Source organism: Mobula birostris, chromosome 5 (assembly GCF_030028105.1).
Source record: "Mobula birostris isolate sMobBir1 chromosome 5, sMobBir1.hap1, whole genome shotgun sequence".
In the NCBI taxonomy this organism is placed as follows: Eukaryota; Metazoa; Chordata; class Chondrichthyes; order Myliobatiformes; family Myliobatidae; genus Mobula; species Mobula birostris.
Genome location: NC_092374.1, coordinates 87170866 through 87193183, shown reverse-complemented (window position 1 = coordinate 87193183; position 22318 = coordinate 87170866). Strand labels below are relative to the sequence as shown.

The 22318-nt window shown below is 46.2% G+C and overlaps 1 protein-coding gene across 1 annotated transcript in view; it reads left to right on the top strand.

Moving 5' to 3' along the window:
* slc12a9 (solute carrier family 12 member 9) overlaps positions 1-22318 on the top strand; it is a 108588-nt gene that overhangs the window by 75570 nt on the left and 10700 nt on the right. The window contains exons 7-11 of the mRNA XM_072258343.1: positions 1754-1911; positions 3044-3126; positions 7084-7208; positions 16349-16541; positions 21280-21454. Coding sequence (XP_072114444.1) covers positions 1754-1911; positions 3044-3126; positions 7084-7208; positions 16349-16541; positions 21280-21454 — 734 coding nt within the window. The remainder of the gene's footprint in view (positions 1-1753; positions 1912-3043; positions 3127-7083; positions 7209-16348; positions 16542-21279; positions 21455-22318) is intronic.

Genomic DNA, 22318 nt, shown 5'->3' with positions numbered 1-22318 from the left:
AACACTACCTGCCTACTTTTTTTCCTGCTTTTTGCACTGCTTATTTAACTTTTTAATATGTACTGTATATGCTTACTGTAATTTACAGTTTTAAAAGTTGTGCATTGCAAAGTACTGCTGCTGCAAAACAACAAATTTCGTGACATATGCGGCTGATCTTAAACCTGATTCCAGGGTTACCTGTATCACTGATGGGCAATTGATACAGAGAGAAATCACGTTACCCGGAGATGTTGCCTGTTATTTACTACGTCCCCTTGTATTGGCCATCTAGCTCCTCCCAAGAGGGGCGCATGGAACTTGCTTGATCTCCCCGAAGCTGGACTTACCCCACTTGTTTCTCTTGGCCTTGTGCCTGGATCACTCCAGCTAATGTTTCCCTGCCGACCGTTAACGGGTCTCACCTGTAGTGGATTTCGTTGCCACAGACAGTTGTGGAGGCCACGTCCTTGGGTATACTTAAGGCAGAGGTTGATAGATTCTTGACTGGTCAGGGCACGAAGGGATAATGAGAGAAAGCAGGAGGTTGAGAGGGAAAATGGATCAGCCATGATGAAATGGTGGAGCAGACACGATGAACCAAATGACCAAATCAGGTTCAATATCACCGGTATAGGTCGTGAAATTTGTTAACTTTGCGGTAGCAGTACCTTGCAATACATGATAAACCTTGAGAAATAAAGCTGAATTTCTCTTTAAATAGTTCAGTTAAAATAAGTAGTGAAAAAAACAGAAATAAAAAAGGTAGTGGGGTAGTGTTCGTGGGTTCAGATGGCAGAGGGGAAGAAGTTGTTATTGAATCATTGAGTGTGAGCCTTCAGGCACCTGTACCTCCTCCCTGATGGTAACAATGAGAAGAGGGCATGCTCTAGGAGAAGGGGGTCCTTAATGATGGCACCACTCCTTGAAGGTCTCTTGGATACTATGGAGGCTAGTACCCATGACAGAGCTGATGAATTTTATAAATTTCTGCTACTTACTGTGCAGTGCCCGTCCCCCCATACCAGTTGGTGGTGCAGCCAGGTAGAATTCTCTTTGTACATCTGTAAAAGTTCTCGAGTGTTTTAGGTGACAAACCAAATCTTCTCAAACTCCTAATGAGATATACCCGCTATCTTGCCTCTTTATAGCTGCATCAATATCTTATGGTCACGTGGTCTTTTTTTTGTTTGTTTGTCTCTCCTCCTCTCTCCTCCTCTCTCCTCCTCTCTCCTCCTCTCTCCTCCTCTCTCCTCCTCTCTCCTCCTCTCTCCTCCTCTCTCCTCCTCTCTCCTCCTCTCTCCTCCTCTCTCCTCCTCTCTCCTCCTCTCTCCTCCTCTCTCCTCCTCTCTCCTCCTCTCTCCTCCTCTCTCCTCCTCTCTCCTCCTCTCTCCTCCTCTCTCCTCCTCTCTCCTCCTCTCTCCTCCTCTCTCCTCCTCTCTCCTCCTCTCTCCTCCTCTCTCCCCCTCTCTCCCCCTCTCTCCCCCTCTCTCCCCCTCTCTCCCCCTCTCTCCCCCTCTCTCCCCCTCTCTCCCCCTCTCTCCCCCTCTCTCCCCTCTCTCCCCTCTCTCCCCCCTCTCTCCCCCCTCTCTCCCCCCTCTCTCCCCCCTCTCTCCCCCCTCTCTCCCCCCTCTCTCCCCCCTCTCTCCCCCCTCTCTCCCCCCTCTCTCCCCCCCTCTCCCCCCCTCTCCCCCCCTCTCCCCCCCTCTCCCCCCCTCTCCCCCCCTCTCCCCCCCTCTCCCCCCCTCTCCCCTCCCCCCCTATCACTGGCTAGGATGCTACTTCAAGGAGATTATGGCTTCTTTCGGCAAATCAATGTCTGGCCGCCGTTTGTGGTCATCGGAATGTATGCGGCCTCTCTCTCTGCCTCCATGAGCACTCTGATAGGAGCATCGCGGATCCTTCATGCCCTGGCCAGAGATGACCTGTTTGGTGAGCAAACTCTCCATCGAGTCTCGGGAAGGCATCGTGGATATGTTTTTGGGGAGGGAGCTCAGCGGATTTTAAGAGATGGCTGGACCATTTTGAGAGCCCTCTCTTGCAGCATCTTTCAACTCTCACACTATGTTTTCTTGATTCTTAAAGTCCTTGATTAGTCAGGTTGTCAAAAGTTACAGGGAAAAGGCAGGAGGATGGTGTGGAGAGGGATGATAAATCAGCCATAATGGAATGGAGGAGCAGACTCAATGGGCTGAATAGCCTAATTCTGCTCCTAAGTCTCATGGCAATGATGAGCCACTTTGTACCAGAGGCAGCCAGGAGAGGAAAACAAATTCTTTCCCACGATAAGAAGTTATAAAGCTCCAGGAAGAGGCCATGAATTCCAGCTCCTGTGTTGATGTCGAAGCTTCACCCCTTTCCATTCCTCCCCACCCATTCCAGGTTGTGAAGTATAGAAATGTTCAAAGTAAATTTACTATCAAAGTACATACTTGCTACCATGTACTATGAGGTTCATTTTCTAGCAGGCATTTACAGGCCAAAGAAAATGCAACAGAAGTTACGAATAACAATACACGGACAGACAAAGACAGGCAAACATGCAAAAGGAGGCAATCTGTGCAAATAAAGAGATCATGAGTCCATAAAAGTGAGTCTGTCGGTTGTGGAATCAGTTCAGAGTAGTGGTGTTTGAAGTTATCCACCCTGGTTCAGGAGCCAGATGGTTTAGTGTAATAACTGTTCCTGAACCTGGTGGTGTGCGTCTTGTACCTTCTTCCTGATGGCAGCAGCGAGAAGAGAGCACGTCCTGGGATGTGTGATTCCCTGATGATGGATGCTGCTTTCCTATAACAGTGCTTCATGTAGATGTGCTCAATGGTTGGGAGGATTTATCTGTGATGTACTGGGCTGTATCGAGTACTTTTATCTAACTGATCTAGCTGGCTGTTATCAAACTTCGACAATGAAAGGGGATTGATGTGAGGGGCAATGTTGGGTTTGGGAGACAAAACATTTTTTAATGGGGGTGGTGGTGTGCTGTTGTGGGTCTGAGAGCCAATAAGACTGGAGTTGAAGAGGCCCTGGAATTCAGGATAATGAGAATGGTTTGCTTTCCATGCAGGCATTTTGCTGTCTCCTGCAAAGAGAACCTCCAAGACAGGAAACCCCTGGATGGCTGTCCTCTACACCTGGTTCTTGGTTCAGGTAGGACCTTCGTCATCTTGGGAGGTTGTGCTTTGGAATGCAGGGCCGGAGGAAGGAGACCATTCACCTTCTTGTGCCTGCTTTGTCCTTTACTCATGTTACGAATGATCTGTCTCCAGTCCCATAAACTATTAACTAGATAAAAGTCTGTCCATTTTGGCTGAGGAAATGTCTTTTTAAAAAATAGGAATTAGGCAAATCATTGCCATGATTTGCATGATTGTCATGAAGGTACTTGGAGGTTTTTCTGGCTTTTTGCCCAATACCAAGCCTCACTTGTCTGAGATTCCCTTATTACTCTTTGGTCAATTTAAGTTTTCTATAAAACTGCCCTGTCATCATCATGTGCCCTGTCATATGACATGGGCGATCGCGGTCTTTCCACGACCATGATTGTTTGTGGCAAATTTTTTCTACAGAAGTGGTTTACCATTGCCGCCTTCTGGGCAGTGTCTTTACAAGACAGATGACCCCAGTCATTAACAATACTCTTCAGAGATTGTCTGTCTGGCGTCAGTGGTCACATAAGCAGGACTTGTGATATGGACCAACTGCTCACACGACCGTCCACCCCCACCTCCCACGGCTTCACGTGACATTGATCGTGGTGGGAGGGCTAAGCAGGTGTCACACCTTGCCCAAGGGTGACTGAAAAGGAAGGCGGAAGACATCAGAATAAAAAGGTGGAGAGATGGGAAGGTTGCTGGCTCGAAGGTGATAGGTGAAACCAGGTGGGTGGGAAAGGTAAAGGGCTGGAGAGGAAGGAATCTGTTTGGAGAGGAGAATGGGTTATAGGAGAAAGGGAATAAGGAGTGGACCCAGGGGGAGGTGATAGGCAGGTGAGAAGAGGTAAATGGCCAGAATGGGGAAAAGGAGAAGGGGGAGGGCGAGGGAATATTTTTCCCCCCAGAAAGAGAAATTGAAATTGCCATCAGGTTGGAGGCTACCCAGACGGAATATGAGATGGCCTCTTCTTGGCACAATAAGAGGCTACCGACTGACATATGGGACCAGGAATGGGAATTGCAACTAAGATGTTTGGTCACTGGGAAGTTCTGTTTTTGGCGGATGGAGCAGAGGTGCTTGACGAAGCGGCCCCCCAATTTTTGACAGGCTTCACCAATGTAGAGCGTCAGGAGCAAAATAGATAAGCTCAGCAGATTCACAAGTGAAGTGTTGCCTCACCTGGAAGGACTGTTTGGGGCTCTCCAAACACCTTTGGGATGTTTGAGGAAACCGGAGGAACACAGGGAAGACTCGAATGCACAGACTGCACCGGATATCGGAATGGAACTATGGATTTGATGCAGAGGTGGTAGCTCTACTGACTGCACCTCTTTGATCCTCTTTGCAAATCTCCACCCCAAGAAGCGTGTAATATGAGTCAGGTTACAGCACAATAAAGAAGCCAGTCTGTTCAAGTCAATAAACAAAGTGAAGAGGCTCGGCCCAAAATGTTCATTTCCCTCCATAGATGCTGCCTGACCTGAGTTCCTCCAGCATTTTATGTGTGTTGCTAAGCAGTAAGGATGGTCACAGTAAATCAGCTTCTCCGTGGGTGGTACACCTATCCAGGGGCTAGGACAGCGTTCTGCTGAGCTGCAACACTTAGACTATAAGACAAAGGGGCAGAATTAGGCCATTCAGCCCATCAATTCTGCTCTGCCTTCCATGATGGATGATTTATTATCCCCTTCAACCCCATTCTCCCTGTGTAAACCTTTGACCCCATTATGTGGTTGAATAGTTCTTTCAAGTCCACTGTGGAAATCGAAATCCAGTGCAGGCCCGTCCTGGGGTTAAATAACTGTGTGTAAATGTGGGTGAGAAGCTGGAATAGGTTCTGCTTTATTGTCCTGACGAAGGGTGTCGGCCTGAAACGTCGACTGTACCTCTTCCTAGAGATGCTGCCTGGCCTGCTGCGTTTCCCCAGCAACTTTTATGTGTGTTGCTTGAAATTCCAGCATCTGCAGATTTCCTCATGCCTGCTTTATTGTTGTTTATTTTGATAGATGCACACAAAATGCTAGAGGAACTCAGCAGGTCAGGCAGCATCTATGGAAACGAATAAGCAGTCGATGCTTCGGGCCAAGACCCTTCCTGCTGAGTTCCTCCAGCGTTTTGTGTGTGTTGCTTTGGGTTTCCTGCTTTTGTAGATACTCTCTTGTTCCTGTTGTGCTCCATGTTCTTCTGCTGAGCGTTGTGTGCACGCTATGTGGTGACACTAGTGGGCTGACCCCAGCACATCCTCTGGTGTGTTGATTGTGAACATAAACTATGCACTTCACTGAATGCTTCAACGTACACAGGATAGATAAATTTGAATCTTGAATCTTCAAGGTCTACTATAATCTTGAGCAGGGGTTCCCAAACTGGGGGTCACAGACCCCTTGCTTAATGGTTTTGATCCATCTCATAAAAAAGGTTGGGAATCTGTGCTTTAAGAATGCCATTTGCAGGCTAACGGTGCCTGTGCATTACAGCCGGGGTTGGGGGGGGTGGTGTTGGGATGATCACCACAAAGAAAAACGGTTACTTGCTAGATCCCAGACTCTCCAAATGTTGTCACCAGAGGTTGACACTCTGACCAGTGGTGGGGTGAGGACATCCACGTTCTCCCTCCATGTCTGGGCATTGGCTGATGTAATCGGCAGAGATGGGACCAATCCCAAGGATCTTAGCCAATCTCAGATTCAGATTTATTTATATCATAGAACATAGGAAAGTACAGCACAGGAACAGGACATTTGTCCCACAATGATGTGCCAAACCAGCTAACCTGCAAAACAAACCTCCCTCCCCAAAAAACTAATCCATCCTAGCTAAGTAATGTCCACATCCCCCCATCTTCCTCGCATCCACGTGTCCATCCAAACGTCTCTTAAAAGCCTCTAATGTATTTGTCTCTCCCACCATTCCAGGCACCCACTACTCCCTGAGTAAAAAACTTACCTCTTACACCCCCCCTTGAACCTACCCCCCCCCTCACCTCTGGTATTAGACATTTCAACCCTGGGGAACAGATACTCTCTGTCCACTCTATCTATGCCTCTCATAATCCTGTAAACCTCTATCAGATCTCCCCTCAGCCTCTGGCCCTCCAGAGAAAACAACCCAAGTTTATCCAGCCTCTCAGGACAGCACATGCCCTCTAAACCAGTCAGTATCCTGGTAAACCTCTTCTGCACCTCTCCAAAGTCTCAATATCCCTCCTATAGTGGGGGAAATCAGAACTGTACGCAATACTCCAGATGTGGCCGAACCAGAGTTCTATAAAGTTGTAACATAACCTCTTGACTTTTGAACTCAATGCCTTGACTAATGAAAACAAGCATTCCATAAGCCTTCTTGCCCCGTGTACATTGAAATTTGCAGTGAAGTGCATCGTTTCCATTAACACTTTGGGATGTTCTGTGGGCAGCCACAATTGTCATCACACGTTATGGTGCCGTCACAACATGCCCATAGTGCTCGGCAGATCAACACAGAGCACAAGAAGCAACAGAGAAACAAGCCCATTTCCACCCTCCCATACGGACCGTCTTCTAAATCCAGGACACTCTTCCTCCTGTCTCCAGGCTTCAGATATCGGGCATCGATTTCCAATCTTTGGTACCGATTGATGTCGGTGACGGGACCCCAAATTCCAGTCTTGAACTCTGCCTGTGTACTGACTCCCAGGTCCCTCTTCCTCTTGTTTGCACGCTCATCCACGAATGCCCTTTGTCGCAGGTCCATGTTGCTCACCTTCAAACGCGGAGCGGGGACGTAGACTCTGGAGTCCTGTGTCCCTTATCCTCATCGCTAAGCTTTGGCTCAGCGCCATCTTGATAAAACCTTCCCCACGCAGCATCAGTAGTCCTCTGAATGTCCTAATCTGGCTAAATTGCCTTCATAACCAGGGATGGGCTTGGGAGGTTCCTACTGACGTGAATTCTTCAATATTCTCTCTTCTAGTTAGTGCTGTTTGCAGGGAAGCTGAACACCATCGCCGGGATCGTCACCATCTTCTTCCTGATGGCCTACGCTGCTGTTGACCTGGCTTGCCTGTCGCTGGAATGGGCCTCCGCCCCCAACTTCAGGTAGCTTCCCCTTACTGGGGTGATTCCTGGGATGAATAGATTAAACATATAGAAAAAGACTGAGCAAGATTGTTCTATGTTCAATCCCATTTAGAATGGAAAAGTTCCAAGTAAATTTATTATCAAAGGACATGTATATCGCCATATACATCCCTAAGATTCATTTTTTTGTGGGCATGCTCAGTAAATCCATAATAGAATAATAACCATAATAAAATCTGTGAAAGTCCTCGCCAACTACAGCATTCAGCCAGTGTGCAAAAGACAACAAACTCTGCAAATACAAAAAGAAATAAATAAATAAGCAATAAATATCAAGAACATGAGATGAAAAATCCTTCAAAATGAGTGCATAGGTTTTGGAAACATTTCAGTGATGGATGGGGCAAGTGAAGAGTGAAATTATCCCCTTTGGTTCAAGAGCCTGATGGTTGAGGGAAGTAACTGTTCCTGGACCTGGTGGTGTGAGTCCTGAGGCTCCTGTGCCGCCTTCCTGATGGCAGCAGTGAGAAAAAGACCATGTCCTGCATCGTGGGGGTCCCTGATGACGGATGCTGCTTTCCTGTGGCAACGCTTCATATAGATGTGCTCAATGGTGAGGGGGGCTTTATCCATGATGGACTGGGTCATATCCACCGCTTTTTGTAGGACTTTCCGTTCAATGGCATTGGTATTTTCATACCAGGCTATGATAGAGACAGTCAGTGTACTGGTTGGCTGCATCACAGCCAGTCATATTGTAGCAGAATTCTCAGTGAGGGGGTAGACAGGGTGGACACAGAGATGACGTTTCATCCAGTAGAGATTTCTAGAACTGAGAGGCATCTTCAGACTAAGGGGTCACCAGTTGAGGCTGAGCTATGGAGGAAGTTCTGAGGGTTGTGACCCTCTGGAGTTTCTACCACAGACAGTCTCTGAAAACTCAAAGTGGGGATTGACAAGCATTGGAACTACAGAATTTGAGGGGAAATTTGGGAAGAGAAAGCCTAATTAAAATTATTATCAAAGTATGCATTTATATCACCATATACTACCCTGAGATGTATTTTCCTGCAGGCATTTATAGATAAAATACAATACAATTTATAAAAAAAACTATACATAAACAAAGACTGACGAACAATCACTGTGCGAAAGATGATAAACTGTGCACATAAAAATATGAGAATGTGAATTGTGGAGTCTTTGAAATTGTTTTCAAATGTTTTTGTTGTGAAGCAACATCAGCTTAACCACAACCGACAATGTCCTAAAGTACAATGCTTCTTTTTATTTTTCTTTCTTATAACAACACAAAGTCAAATGAATATGTATAGTAAACAAGCAAAAAGCAAAGGAAACCCTACCACCCTGTCTCCTTTCTCCTTCCCTGCCCTACCCTCCCCTCACCCCTCCCGTATGTGCTGTTTAGGTCCCACCGCCCCCGACACTTAGTTCAGCTGTCAGTCTCTTCTAAATACAACAGTAATGGTTGCCAGATTTTTTCAAATTCCTTGAGTCGGTCCTTGGTAACGTATCTTATCCTCTCTAGATGCAGAGTATCCATTAATGCAGCCAGCCATTGTCTGAGTGATGGAGTTTCCTCCTTTTTCCAGAATATCAGTATGAGTTTCTTTCCATTAAGTATGCCACAGGTCAGGAGTTGTTGCTGGGTGGCCTGGAATTTATTTGACCTCGCAGAAGTTCCAAAAATTATTAAAATGAGGTCTGGTATTATCTGAACCTTTAGTGCCTTCGATAGGATCTCAAATATTTGCTTCCTATACTCTTGTATCCTGGGACATAAAGCATAACTATGCAACAAATTTGCCTCCGAGGACTTGTGTTCCTCACACATTGGGGACACCTCTGGGAATATTTTATGAATCCTTACTTTTGAGTAATTAGTCAATGTCGGATTTTAAATTGTATTAAACAATGCCTGGCATTGATGAAACAGGAGTTAACATACTCCAAAGCCTCATTCCATTTAACCTCCTCTATCTCTGTACCCAACTCCTTTTCCCACTCTTTTTTAATATTATCCATTGTTGTATGACACTTGTTTTGTATGGAATCACACAGATAGGCAATGATGTGTTTTGTCCCTAAACATGATCGGAGTCTTTGAAATTGATTCTGTAGGTTGTGGAATGGTTCAGAGTTGAGATGAGTGGACACATTTACACTGGTCCAGGAGTCATTTGGTTGTAGAGTAATAGCTGTTCTTGAGCTGGACGGTGTGCAGTCCAAGGGTTTGTACCTTCTTACCGAGGGGAGTACCGAGTAGCTGATGGTAGTAATGAGATGGCCTGGATAGTGGGGGATCTTTGATGATGGATGCTGCTTTCTTGTGGCATCGATCCACGTAAATGTGCTTAATGGTGGTGGGTGGAGGTGGCTTTGCCTGTGATCCAACACGAGGGATAACTAGCACCCTAACATTTGAAGTGTCACACATTTCATTATCTTGGTCTACAGAGAAAGCACAAGCCGATCAACCCTGGCTGGGAAGAATCTCGGTGGTATATTGCATACGTACTTTGCTAATAAATGTTCTTTGAATCTTGACTCTTGGGTCACCTGGGCGAGGGTGTCAGACGTTGAAGTTCAAAGTTTCAAAGTACTTGTAATATCAGGGTACGTAACCGGTATACAACTTGCAATTCGTCCTCTTCACAGACCCAAATCACCCGATGACCCCAGGTTACAGCACTGATGATGTGTCCCAGTGCACACTAGGTTAATGAAGGTGTGGGCCAATCAAAATGGCAGGGTCAAGTGACAATAAATCTCCAGTAACGACATCAATGAATAATTTTCCCACTGCCAGCATACTAGCACTGTGGGCTGTATCCGTCACTTTTCCGTTCCTGGGCAATGGGTTTTCCATACCAGGACGTACTACAGCCTGTCAGGATATTCTCCACTCTGCACTTGTTGGGCCAAGATTTGGATCGGTCATTTTGCTGACTGGCCGAGCCAGCTATGAGCAAAGTCTCTGTGCCTGTCCGTTCCTAGAAACAGTAACACTTAGTGTCGGCCAAGCCACTGCCACTCGGTGGGAGTCTGCGGCGCCACTTGTAATGTGAAGTTTGCTTTGAGTAAAGGGGTCAGAAGGGTGATCTGCACTGGCCAGGGCATTCGTAACCAGAACCCAGTGTTCCCATCTCAAACAAGAGAAGATCTACAGATGCTGGAAGTCCAAGCAACACGCACAAAATGCTGGAGGAACTCAGCAGGCCAGGCAGCATCTATGGACCCTTCATCAGGACTGGCGCTCCAACCGATTTGGCCAGTAGAGGGAGCTAAAGGATGGGGCAGTCGATGATAACTTCTGCAGGGAACAGACACAGTGGTTATATCATTGGATCTGCATCTATCAATCTGGGCCATTGATCTTCCGACTGAAGTTCAAATCCTACAGTGGGAGCTGTAGAATTAAATTACTGGGAATAAAAATGGTGTTTGTGAATCTCTGGGAGGATGAATTATCATCTTTACTAGATTGCCTGCATAAAATCGATGTGGTTGATTTTAACTGTCCTCTGAAATAAGGACACAAGAAATAGGAGCAGTGTTCGGCCATCTGGCCTGTCGAGCCTGTTCTGCAATTCAATAACATCATGGCTGATCTGGCTATGGGCTCATCTCCACCTTCATGACAGAAGAATGGAGGGCTTCAAGGAAGGGAAGTGTTAGATTAGCCTTACCGTTGGTTATAGGGTTGGCACAGCATCGTGGGCTGAAGGGCCTGTACTGTGTTGTATTGTTCTGTGTTCTAACAGGCCTGGGAGTCGGCCATTTGGCCCATCGTTCCTGCTCCACCATTCAAAGTTCAAAGTACATTTAATGCATATTTGCGGTCTTGCAGGCAGCCGCAAAACAAAGAAACCCCCACACAACAAGACCGTCAGACGTGCTGATAAAAAAGAACAAATGGTGCAAACGTCAAAAAGTGAACAAATAACACAGGTAGAACAGTAAACATCAAAGCACAGAATCCCCAAAAGTGAGTCCACTTCTGTGAGCCACAGAGGTGAGTGAAACTGGCCCAGGAGCCGATGGCCGCGTCAGTGCTGTGTCGAATGCTACTGGCCACAGCTGCAGATCCAGATCAAATCGTGCGTTCAGCGCTGAGGATCTTAAACATCAAACTGAAGCGATTGAAGATGGCAGAGCCAAGCACTCCGCTACTGGGAATAGCACAGAGGCGGTTGTACCTGCACTCCACATCGAATCCTCCAAGAAATCATTTGCTGGGCCAAAAAATACATTCTTAAAGGGGAAATTATAGGCTGCACTTGATCGTAGTTCAGAAATAGTATGTCTGGAAGGAGGGGAGTATCCAGTAATTTTTAAGCTGTCCGCAAGATGTCGCCATCTTGCTGGAAGTTCCAATTCCATAAGATCACAGCTGGCTTGGCCTTTGACTCAGCTCCACCTACTGACCTTCTCCCCATGTGTAAATCTACCTAACTGTATCTTAAATATATTTAATGAGGAAGCCTCTACTGCTTCCCTGGGCAGAGAATTCCACAGATTCACTACTCTCTGGGAAAGGCAGGTCCTTCTCATTCAAATGGCTTGTTTCCTTGATTCAGAAGAGCTGCTCAAGCAAATAGTAGACATTGTGGTAAACCATGTATATATGTTGTAACTCGGTTACCTGTCTGGACACACCCCTCTGCTGACTGCCCCTGTGGCTCCTCCCACAGAGTCCTGTATAAAGGTGTTCGCCTTGCCCCTCCCCCTCAGTCTGGGGGCAGACACTCACTGTGGAGGTCGTATTGTACAGCGAATAAAAGCCTTTCGGTATTTTACCAAACCTCAGTCTTTTGGAGTAATTGAAGGTGCTTCAGACATGAACACGACTGCAACATTCAAAAGGCACTTAGACTCCTACAAGGTTAGGAAAGGGTTAGAGCGGGGCTTTGCAACCTTTTGTGTGCCATGGACCTCATTACCATTAACTGAGCGCTCTGTGGACCCCAGGTTGGGAACTCCTGATTAAGAGAGGTTATGGAGCCAGCTTGGGTTGACAACTTGGTCAGCAGGCATTAGTTGGACTGAATGGCCTGTCTGTACTGTGAAACTGGCTAAAACTTTGGATATGCCTGTCAATAATTTAAAAAAATAGTTTGGAAAGGAGTGAATTTATTTTATTTCAAGATACAGCGAGGAATAGGCCCTTCTGGCCCTTTGAGTTGTGCCACCTGACAACCCCAATTTAACCCTAACCTAATCATGGGACAATTTACAGTGACTAGTTAACCTAACCGATACATCTTTGGACTGAGGGAGGAAACTGGAGCACCCGGAGAAAACCCAAGCATTGCATGGGGAAGACGTACGCAGACTGCTTATAGAAGATATCCAAATTGAATGCTGAACTCCAAGTTGTAATAACTACGCTACCTTGGTATCCAAAAAGTGACACAGGAGAGTCTGCGGATGCTGGAAAAACAGAGCAGCAAACACAAAATGCTGGGGAAACTCAGCAGGTCAGGCAGCAGCAGATAGGATTGTTCTTTCAAAGACTGTATTGGTGAAACGGGCCAAATGGCCTCCTTAAATTCTGAGATTTGTTTGGTCAGGAGATTTCCTCCACACTCCCTCCCTCCCCCCCCCCCCCCCCCCCATTATAGAAACCTTTTAAGGAATGGGAGTTGGTGGATGGTACAAGATCACAGGTTGGAATCCTTGTGATAAGACATAGAAACATAGAAAATAAGTGCAGGAGTAGGACATTCGGCCCTTCGAGCCTGCACCACCATTTATTATGATCATGGCTGATCATCCAACTCAGAACCCTGCACCAGCCTTCCCTCCATACCCTCTGATCCCCCTAGCCACAAGGGCCATATCTAACTCCCTCTTAAATATAGCCAATGAACTGGCCTCAACTGTTTCCTGTGGCAGAGAATTCCACAGATTCATCACTCTCTGTGTGAAGAAGTTTTTCCTAATCTCAGTCCTAAAAGTCTTCGCCTTTATCCTCAAACTGTGACCCCTCGTTCTGGACTTCCCCAACATCGGAAACAATCTTCCTGCATCTAGCCTGTCCAATCCCTTTAGGATTTTATATGTTTCAATCAGATCCCCCCTCAATCTTCCAAATTCCAACGAGTACGAGCCTAGTTCATTCAGTCTTTCTTCATATGAAAGTCCTGCCATCCCAGGAATCAATCTGGTGAACCTTCTTTGTACTCCCTCTATGGCAAGGATGTCTTTCCTCAGATTAGGGGACCAAAACTGCACACAATACTCCAGGTGTGGTCTCACTTGTACAACTGCAGTAGTACCTCCCTGCTCCTGTACTCGAATCCTCTTGCTATAAATGCCAGCATACCATTCGCCTTTTTTACTGCCTGCTGTACCTGCATGCCCACTTTCAATGACTGGTGTATAATGACACCCAGGTCTCGTTGCACCTCCCCTTTTCCTAATCGGCCACCATTCAGATAATAATCTGTTTTCCTATTTTTGCCGCCAAAGTGGATAACTTCACATTTATCCACATTAAATTGCATCTGCCATGAATTTGCCCACTCACTTAACCTATCCAAGTCACCCTGCATCCTCTTAGCATCCTCCTCACAGCTAACACTGCCGCCCAGCTTCGTGTCATCCGCAAACTTGGAGATGCTGCATTTAATTCCCTCACCCAAGTCATTAATATATATTGTAAACAACTGGGGTCCCAGCACTGAGCCTTGCGGTACCCCACTAGTCACTGCCTGCCATTCTGAAAAGGACCCGTTTATTCCCACTCTTTGCTTCCTGTCTGCTAATCAATTCTCTATCCACATCAATACCTTACCCCCAATACCGTGTGCTTTAAGTTTGCACACTAATCTCCTGTGTGGGACCTTGTCAAAAGCCTTTTGAAAATCCAAATATACCACATCCACTGGTTCTCCCCTATCCACTCTACTAGTTACATTCTCAAAAAATTCTATGAGATTCGTCAGACATGATTTTCCTTTCACAAATCCATGCTGACTTTGTCTGATGATTTCACCACTTTCCAAATGTGCTGTTATTACATCTTTGATAACTGACTCCAGCAGTTTCCCCACCGCCGACGTTAGGCTAACCGGTCTATAATTCCCCGGTTTCTCTCTCCCTCCTTTTTTAAAAAGTGGGGTTACATTAGCCACCCTCCAATCCTCAGGAACTAGTCCAGAATCTAACGAGTTTTGAAAAATTATCACTAATGCATCCACTATTTCTTGGGCTACTTCCTTAAGCACTCTGGGATGCAGACCATCTGGCCCTGGGGATTTATCTGCCTTTAATTCCTTCAATTTACCTAACACCACTTCCCTACTAACATGTATTTCGCTCAGTTCCTCCATCTCACTGGACCCTCTGTCCCCTACTATTTCTGGAAGATTATTTATGTCCTCCTTAGTGAAGACAGAACCAAAGTAATTATTCAATTGGTCTGCCATGTCCTTGCTCCCCATAATCAATTCACCTGTTTCTGTCTGCAGGGGACCTACATTTGTCTTTACCAGTCTTTTCCTTTTTACATATCTATAAAAGCTTTTACAGTCAGTTTTTATGTTCCCTGCCAGTTTTCTCTCATAATCTTTTTTCCCCTTCCTAATTAAGCCCTTTGTCCTCCTCTGCTGAACTCTGAATTTCTCCCAGTCCTCAGGTGAGCCACTTTTTCTGGCTAATTTGTTTGCTTCTTCTTTGGAATTGATACTATCCCTAATTTCTCTTGTCAGCCACGGGTGCACTACCTTCCTTGATTTATTCTTTTGCCAAACTGGGATGAACAATTGTTGTAGTTCATCCATGCAATCTTTAAATGCTTGCCATTGCATATCCACTGTCAATCCTTTAAGACATTAGACTGACAAAGGAGCAGAATTAGGCCATTCAGCCCATTGAGCCTCCTCCACCATATCATCATGGCCAATTTATTATCAATCTCAACTCTGTTCTCCTGCCTTCTACCCATAACTGTTGACACCCTGACTAATCAAGAACCTATCGACCTCTGCTTTAAATATATCCAACAACTTGGCCTCCACAGTCATCTGTTGCAATGAATCCCACAGATTCGCCACCCTCTATAGCTAAAGAAGTTCCTCCTCATCTCTGTTCTCTGTCCTTCAATTCTGAGGCTGTGCCCTCTGCTCATAGACTCCCCCACAGCTCCAATGCAGTATCTAAGTTTGCTGACAGCACCACTGTCATCGGCTGGATCAAAGGAGGGAGATTGATAATCTGGCTGAATGGTGCCATAACAATAATCCCTTAATGTCAGCAAGACCGGCTGATTATTGACTTCAGGAGGAGAAAACTAGAGGTCCGTGAGGTATTCCTCATCAGAGGAATCAGAGCGGAGGGAGTCAGCAACTTTACATTCCTTGGTGCTATCATTTCAAGGGATCTGTGCTGGGCCCAGTGCTTAAGTGCAATGATGAAAAAAGCACAGCAGTGCCTCTATTTCCTGAGAAGTTTGTAAAGCTTCAACATGACATCTAAAACTTTGATGAGCTTCTATACATGTGTAGTGGAGGGTATATTAACTGGCTACATCGTGGCCTGGTATGGAAACTCCAATGCCTTTGAATGGAAAATCCTACAAAAAGAAGTGGATATGGCCCAGTCCATCACAGGTAAAGCCCTCCCCACCATTGAGTGCAACTACATGAGGCGTTAGTTGCAGGAAAGCAGCATCCATCATCAGGGACCCCCACCACCCAGGCCGCACTCCCTTCTCAGTCCTACCCTCAAGAAGAAGGTAGAAGAGCCTCTGGACTCACACCACCAGGTTTGGGAACAGTTACTACCCCTCAACCCATCATTAAAATTTTTCCACAACCTATGGACTCACTTTCAAGGAGTCTTCACCTCATGTTCTGGATATATATTAATTCTTTCTTTCTTTTTGAATTTGCACAGTTTCTTGTCTTTTGCCCACTGGTTGAACACCCAAGTTGATGCTGTCTTTCATGATTCTATTATGGTTATTATTCCATTATGGCCTTGCTGAGTTTGCCCACAAGAAAATGAATCTCAAGGTTGTATATGGAGACATAGACGTACTTTGATAATAAGTGTACATTGAACTTTGACGTTTTGCAACAGACCATGTTCCTGGATACTCTTCATCTCTGTCTGTCTCTGTCCTGCTCTAGGCCAACCTTTCAGCTCTTCAGCTGGCACACGTGTTTGCTGGGGATCATTGGTTGCTTGGTGATGATGTTCCTGATCAACCCGGTCTACGCCTCCTGTGGGATTGTCTTGATGCTGATCCTCCTGGTAGTCATCCATTATCGGTGTCCCACCAGCAGCTGGGGCTACATCAGCCAAGCCCTCATATTTCACCAGGTAAGTCCCGATCTGACAATGGAGCAGAATTAGGCCATTCAGCCCATTGAGTCTTCTCTGCTATTCCATCATGGTTGATTTAGTTGCCCTCTCAAACCCATTCTCCTGCCTTCTCCCTGTAACCTTTGATGCCTTTGCTAATTGAGAACCTATCAGCATCTGCTTTAAATATACCCAATGACTTGGGTCCACAGCCACCTGTGGCAGCAAATTCCACAGACTCACCATCCTCAGGCTAATGGAATTCCTTCTCATTTCTGTTTTAGTAACATTGTCTTTCAAGCTTCCATTTTGTGTTCCACGTTTTAAGTGGAGGGGGGAAAGGTTCAGAGGGACAGCAGATCAGCTGTAGTTGGTGAATTTGATGTCCGTGCCTTTAGGTGAGAGCCGGACATGTGAACAGAAATGTCGATAGGAAAGGTTTAGAGCAGGGGTTCCCTCGGTTGATGGCAGGGGTCCATTGCATACAAAAAAAAAGGTTGGGAACTCCTGGTTTAGAGGGATATGGACCAAACGTGGGCAAATGGATCTACCTCAAGAAGACAGCTTGGTCAGTAGGGATGAGCTGGGCCACAGCCATTGGTGACAATAAATTCCACAGGTTCACCAGCCTGAAGCACAAGCCCTGTGGGTGGGCATGGGGATCCCAATTAGCGAGCCAGGTCGCCATGCAGACAGTAACTTGGTGAAACCAGTCATACATTTGGGGAACTGCTTCGTCGAGCGCCTCCGCACCATCCGCCGTGAGTGGGACTTCCCGATGGCCAAACGTTTTAAGTCTGATTTCCATTCCCATTCCAACGTGTCAATCTCTTGTGCGAAGATGAGGCCATCCTCAGGCGGAGGAGCAATGCCTTATATTCTATTGGATACCTTCCAACCTGAGGGCATGAAAATCGACTTCTTCTGATGAACAAATTCCCACCTCCCTTCCCCCCCATTCTTCTATTCTCCACTCTGACCTTTTACCTCTTCTCACCTGCCTTTTTCTTCACCCGGGTCCCCTTCTCCTTCCCCTCCTTCTACAGTCCACTCTTCTCTCCTATTGGGTTCTTTCTTCTCCAGCCCTTAAGCTCCACCTACCTCCCAGCTAGCCTCTTTCCCCTGTACCCCATCTTACCCCCCCCCCCACTTTTTCATTCAGGCCTCTTCCCCCTTCCTTCTCAATCCTGATTAAGGGTCTTGGCCCGAAACATCGACTGTGTATTCTTTTCCATACATGCTGCCTGACCTGCTGAGTTCCCCCAGCATTTTGAGTGTGTTGCTCTGGATTTCCAGCATCTGCAGACTTTCTCATTTTAGTAAATTGGTTTGCTAATGTCACGTACCATGGTACAGTGAAAGACATTGTCTTATGAGCCATCATTTGAGGTAGTACAAGAGGAACAGAATGCGGACCGGCATGTTACCGATGCCAAGAGAGTACAGGCACACAATGCCACCATGTAAACTGTGATTTCCACCCACCTCACAAAGACATACGGGTTAGAGTTAGTGAGGTGTTGTCATGCTATGTTGGTGATGCCTCCACCACATCCTCGGGTGTGTTGGTCATTTCCTCAATCGAGACACTTCACGTCAAGTTTCAATGTACAGTGGTAGGCACACATATAGCTAAGGTGCCTAAGACTTTTGCACTGTATTGCTACCCTCCAAAAAAAAACAAATTCCATGACTTATGTGAGTGACAATAAACCTGATTCTGATCTGGTTCTCTATTGTGGACTGGGAGTGGGAAGGGGGCAGGGAGAGGGGAGTCACAGTTGGGAGAGGGGAGGGAGTGGGAAACACCGGAGAGACGTTCTGTAATGATCAATAAACCAATTGTTTGGAATCAAATGACCTTGCCTGGTATCTCAGGGCTGGGTGTGTCTGCACCCATGCCAACCCCCCAACCCCTGGCACTCCTTCTCTGCCTCCTGTCCCACACCCTTGCCACAGCGCTCCATCCTCACCATTCCCAACATCCTTTGTACCTGCCAGGTTCCTAAACCTGCTCTCTACTCCACATTGACAAATATAGTCTTGAGCAAAAGTCTTGGCTATAAATATGTACGGTATTGTACATGTGACAGATAAAGTTTATCTTTACATTCTTTACCTTTTTGAGTATCATAAGTAAATGAATGGTTGAATTTGGAGCATTGATGGGAATGTGGGTACTTGGTTAATGGTAGGGGCCCCATGGCATAACGGAGGTTGGGAACCCCTGCGTTAAGGGAGAAGTTAGTAATTGATCTGTCATAGGCTTAATGGGATGAATGGTCTCCTGTAAGGAGATAGGAAAGGAACCTGCTATCAGACGACAGAAGTTAGAAGATTCTGAGTTAGGTTATTCCTGTCACGTGTACCGTGGTACAGTGGAAAACATTGTTTTGCCTGTTGTACGATTCATCACAACAGCACATTGAGGGAATACAAGGGGAAGAATAATGACAGAATACAGAATGAAACATCACAATTACAGAGGAAGTGCAATGGGGGCAGAAAGTAATGTGAGAGAGTCACGATGAGGTCGAGAGTCTATCTGATTGTACAAGGGTCTTTTCAGGGAGAGGAATCCCAAAATTCAAAATGTTGCAAATCAAAAATAAAATTGCTGACAACACCCATTGGTTCGGGGAGCATCTGTGGCAAGAAAAGTGACCGACAGTTTTGGTTAGAGGGCTTTCGTCAGAGTGGGCAGAGAAAACTCAGTAAGTTGCAGAGGAGGTGGGGGATGAGAATCAGATCTATTGTCACTAACATTTGTTGAGACAATTTGTTTTTTGTAGCAGCGGTACGATGCAACACAAAGTATACTATATAATTCAAAAAGAGAGCAAAAAAATAGTGAGGTAGTGTTGATGGGTTCAATGTCCATTCAGAAGTTGGATGGCAGAGGGGAAGCCTGTTCCTAAAGTGTTGAGTGTGTGTCATCAGGCTCGTATACCTCCTCCCTGATGGTAACAATGAAAAGTGAGCATGTCCTGGGTTACATTTTGAAAATTCAAAACTAATTCCAAGAAAGATACAAGAGTTTTGAAGTGCGGGTGAACTTTAAGCGAGATGCGCATGTATCACATGGCAGCGTGATGACATGTGTAATTAACATTTTTACATATAACCCGTAATTATTTAAATGAACAAGAATGCCTAATCTACACACATGCACACATTCTCTCTCTCTCTCACACACACACACACACACACACACACACACAAGATTAAATTATTACTGAAATTTTAAATACACGACATCCTAGATGACGAGAGTCCTTAATGATGGATGCCTTTTTGAGGCATCGCCTCCAGAAGCCCTTGATGGGGGTGTTGCTGGAGCCTGCAGCAGAGCTGGTTGAGATTACAACCCTATGCAAATCTTCCTGATCTTGTGCAGTGGCCCCTCTTGAAGCCAGGTCAGATAAGGTTTGGGAGGGGATTGGGCAGAGGGAGACCATTCTTGTGTTGCTAGTAGCAGTGCTGTAGGATGTGCAGAGTGGAGTGGGCTCTGGAGAGGGGGCCAGAATGGAGCCAACATCACAGATGCTGCAGAAACGACTGGTCCTGATGCAGACAAAACAGTTACCCAAATCTGGAGAGTCTGTAACATGCCGCAGAAGCATAATCACCTGCTAACTTACCCCATTAGACATCTGACCTGGCCGTACCCAATCTCAGACTCTTGGCCATTCTCCCACCTATCTTCTCTGTATAAGACCATAAGATATAGAGGCAGAATTAGGCCATTTGGCCCATCGAGTCTGCTCCTCCATTTCATCATGGTTTTCCTCTCAGCCCAATCTCCTGCCTTCTCCCCGCATCCCTTCATGCCCTGACTAATCAAGAATCTATCAACTTCTGTCTTAAATATACCCAATGACTTGGCCTCCACAGCTGCCTGTGAGAACGAGTTCTTCAGATTCACCACCTTCTGACTACAGAAATTCCTCATCTCCGTTCTAGAAGGGTGCCCCTCTATTCTGAGGCTGTGTGCCCTGATCTACCAGAGGAAACATCCCCTCTCCATCCACTCTATCGAGGCCTTTCAACATTCGAAAGGTTTCATTGAGGTCACTCTCAATCTTAACTCCTCACCCATTCTAACATTAACAGTTCTTCTATCAGCAACTCCAATTGTTTCCAGTCTTGTTATTATTGCTGGAGGGTGGGGTCATGTTTGATTTGGAGTCTCGGAGATGTGCTGTGCACAGCAAAGCCTTACCGTGGTCCTTGGTTAGGGAATAAATATTGTATTGGGTGCCGCGAAGGATTGGCCCTTGCTCCTCGCGTCCACAGATTAGAGCCTCTGCTCAGTGTAGTGACTGCACGTCAGGGCAGTGGGTGTGCCAGGGTTGGCCCCGTGCTCAGATCTCTGGAGTAGGGTCTGGAACCCTGGCTGCACTGTCCAGACACCAACCTGTCCTGCAATCCAACAGAAGAAAGGGGGTGTGATCTCCAAAGAATGTTGGTAATGCTGAGCTGGTGAGGACTTACCCTGTGCTCTCTTCTCTTCTGACTGCTCCAGCCTTCAGGACTCGGGACTCACTTATGTGCTGAGTGTATTTGCTCTCTTTTATTGTTTGCATGGTGATTTTTATTTTGCTACATATTGGGTGCCTGACGATCTTTTTTTTTAATGGATTCTTCTGGGCTTCTTTATTTTTTGTGGCTGCCTGTAAGGAGATGAATTTCAAGGTTGTACAATGTATACATACTTTGACAGTCAATCTACTTTGACACGTGGTGCCTTTTCTAGGTGAGGAAGTACCTCCTGCTGTTGGATGTCCGGAAGGATCACGTCAAGTTCTGGAGGCCACAGATCTTGCTCATGGTGGCCAATCCACGCTCCAGTGCCCAGCTCATCACCTTCATCAATGACCTGAAGAAGGGGGGCCTCTTTGTGCTGGGTCACGTGGAGATTGGAGACCTTGGTAAGTAGGCTCCACCACGTGGAGAAGGGCGGAACGTGCAAAGCTTGGGTCTACACTTGCTCGCACTCACCTTCATCTCTCCCTTGGGTACGTGTGACAAATAACACCAACATTTATCTTTAAAATCCTTACCTTTGAAACCATGGTTTGATCAGTCCCATTCCCGCACCCCCAATTTCCCTGAAGCTTTAAGGCAAAAGATTAAGAATTGCTTGCAGGTTGTTCTGCTCTTGGAATGACGGGATGGAACCGCGCCTCTTTCACCTCAGACGGTTGAAGAAGTTTGGCATGAGTCCCTAACTCCTAAGGACTTTCTACAGGGGCACGATTGAGAGCATCCTGACTGGCTGCATCAATGCCTGGTATAGGAACTATACTTCCCTCAATCGCAGGACCCTGCAGAGAGTGGTGCAGACAGCCCAGCGCATCTGTAGATGTGAACTTCCCAGTATTCAGGGCATTTACAGAGACAGGTGTGTAAAAAGGGCTCGAAGGATCATTGGGGACCTGAGTCACCCCAACCACAAATTGTTCCAGCTGCTACTATCCGGGAAACGGTACCGCAGCATAAAAACCAGGACCAGCAGGCTTTGGGACAACTTCTTCCACCGGCCCGTCAGACTGATTAATTCATGCTGATACAATTGTATTTCTGTGTTATATTGACTGTCCAGTTGTACATACTATTTATTACAAAGGACTATAAATTGCACATTGCACATTGAGACAGAGAAGTAACGTAAAGATTTTTACTCCTCATGTATGTGAAGGATGTAAGAAATAAAGTCAATTCAATTCAATTCTGTCTTCTTCCCGCTTCCTTCCAGTCCTGATGAAAATTACTGTTGAAAGAGAGGGCACAAA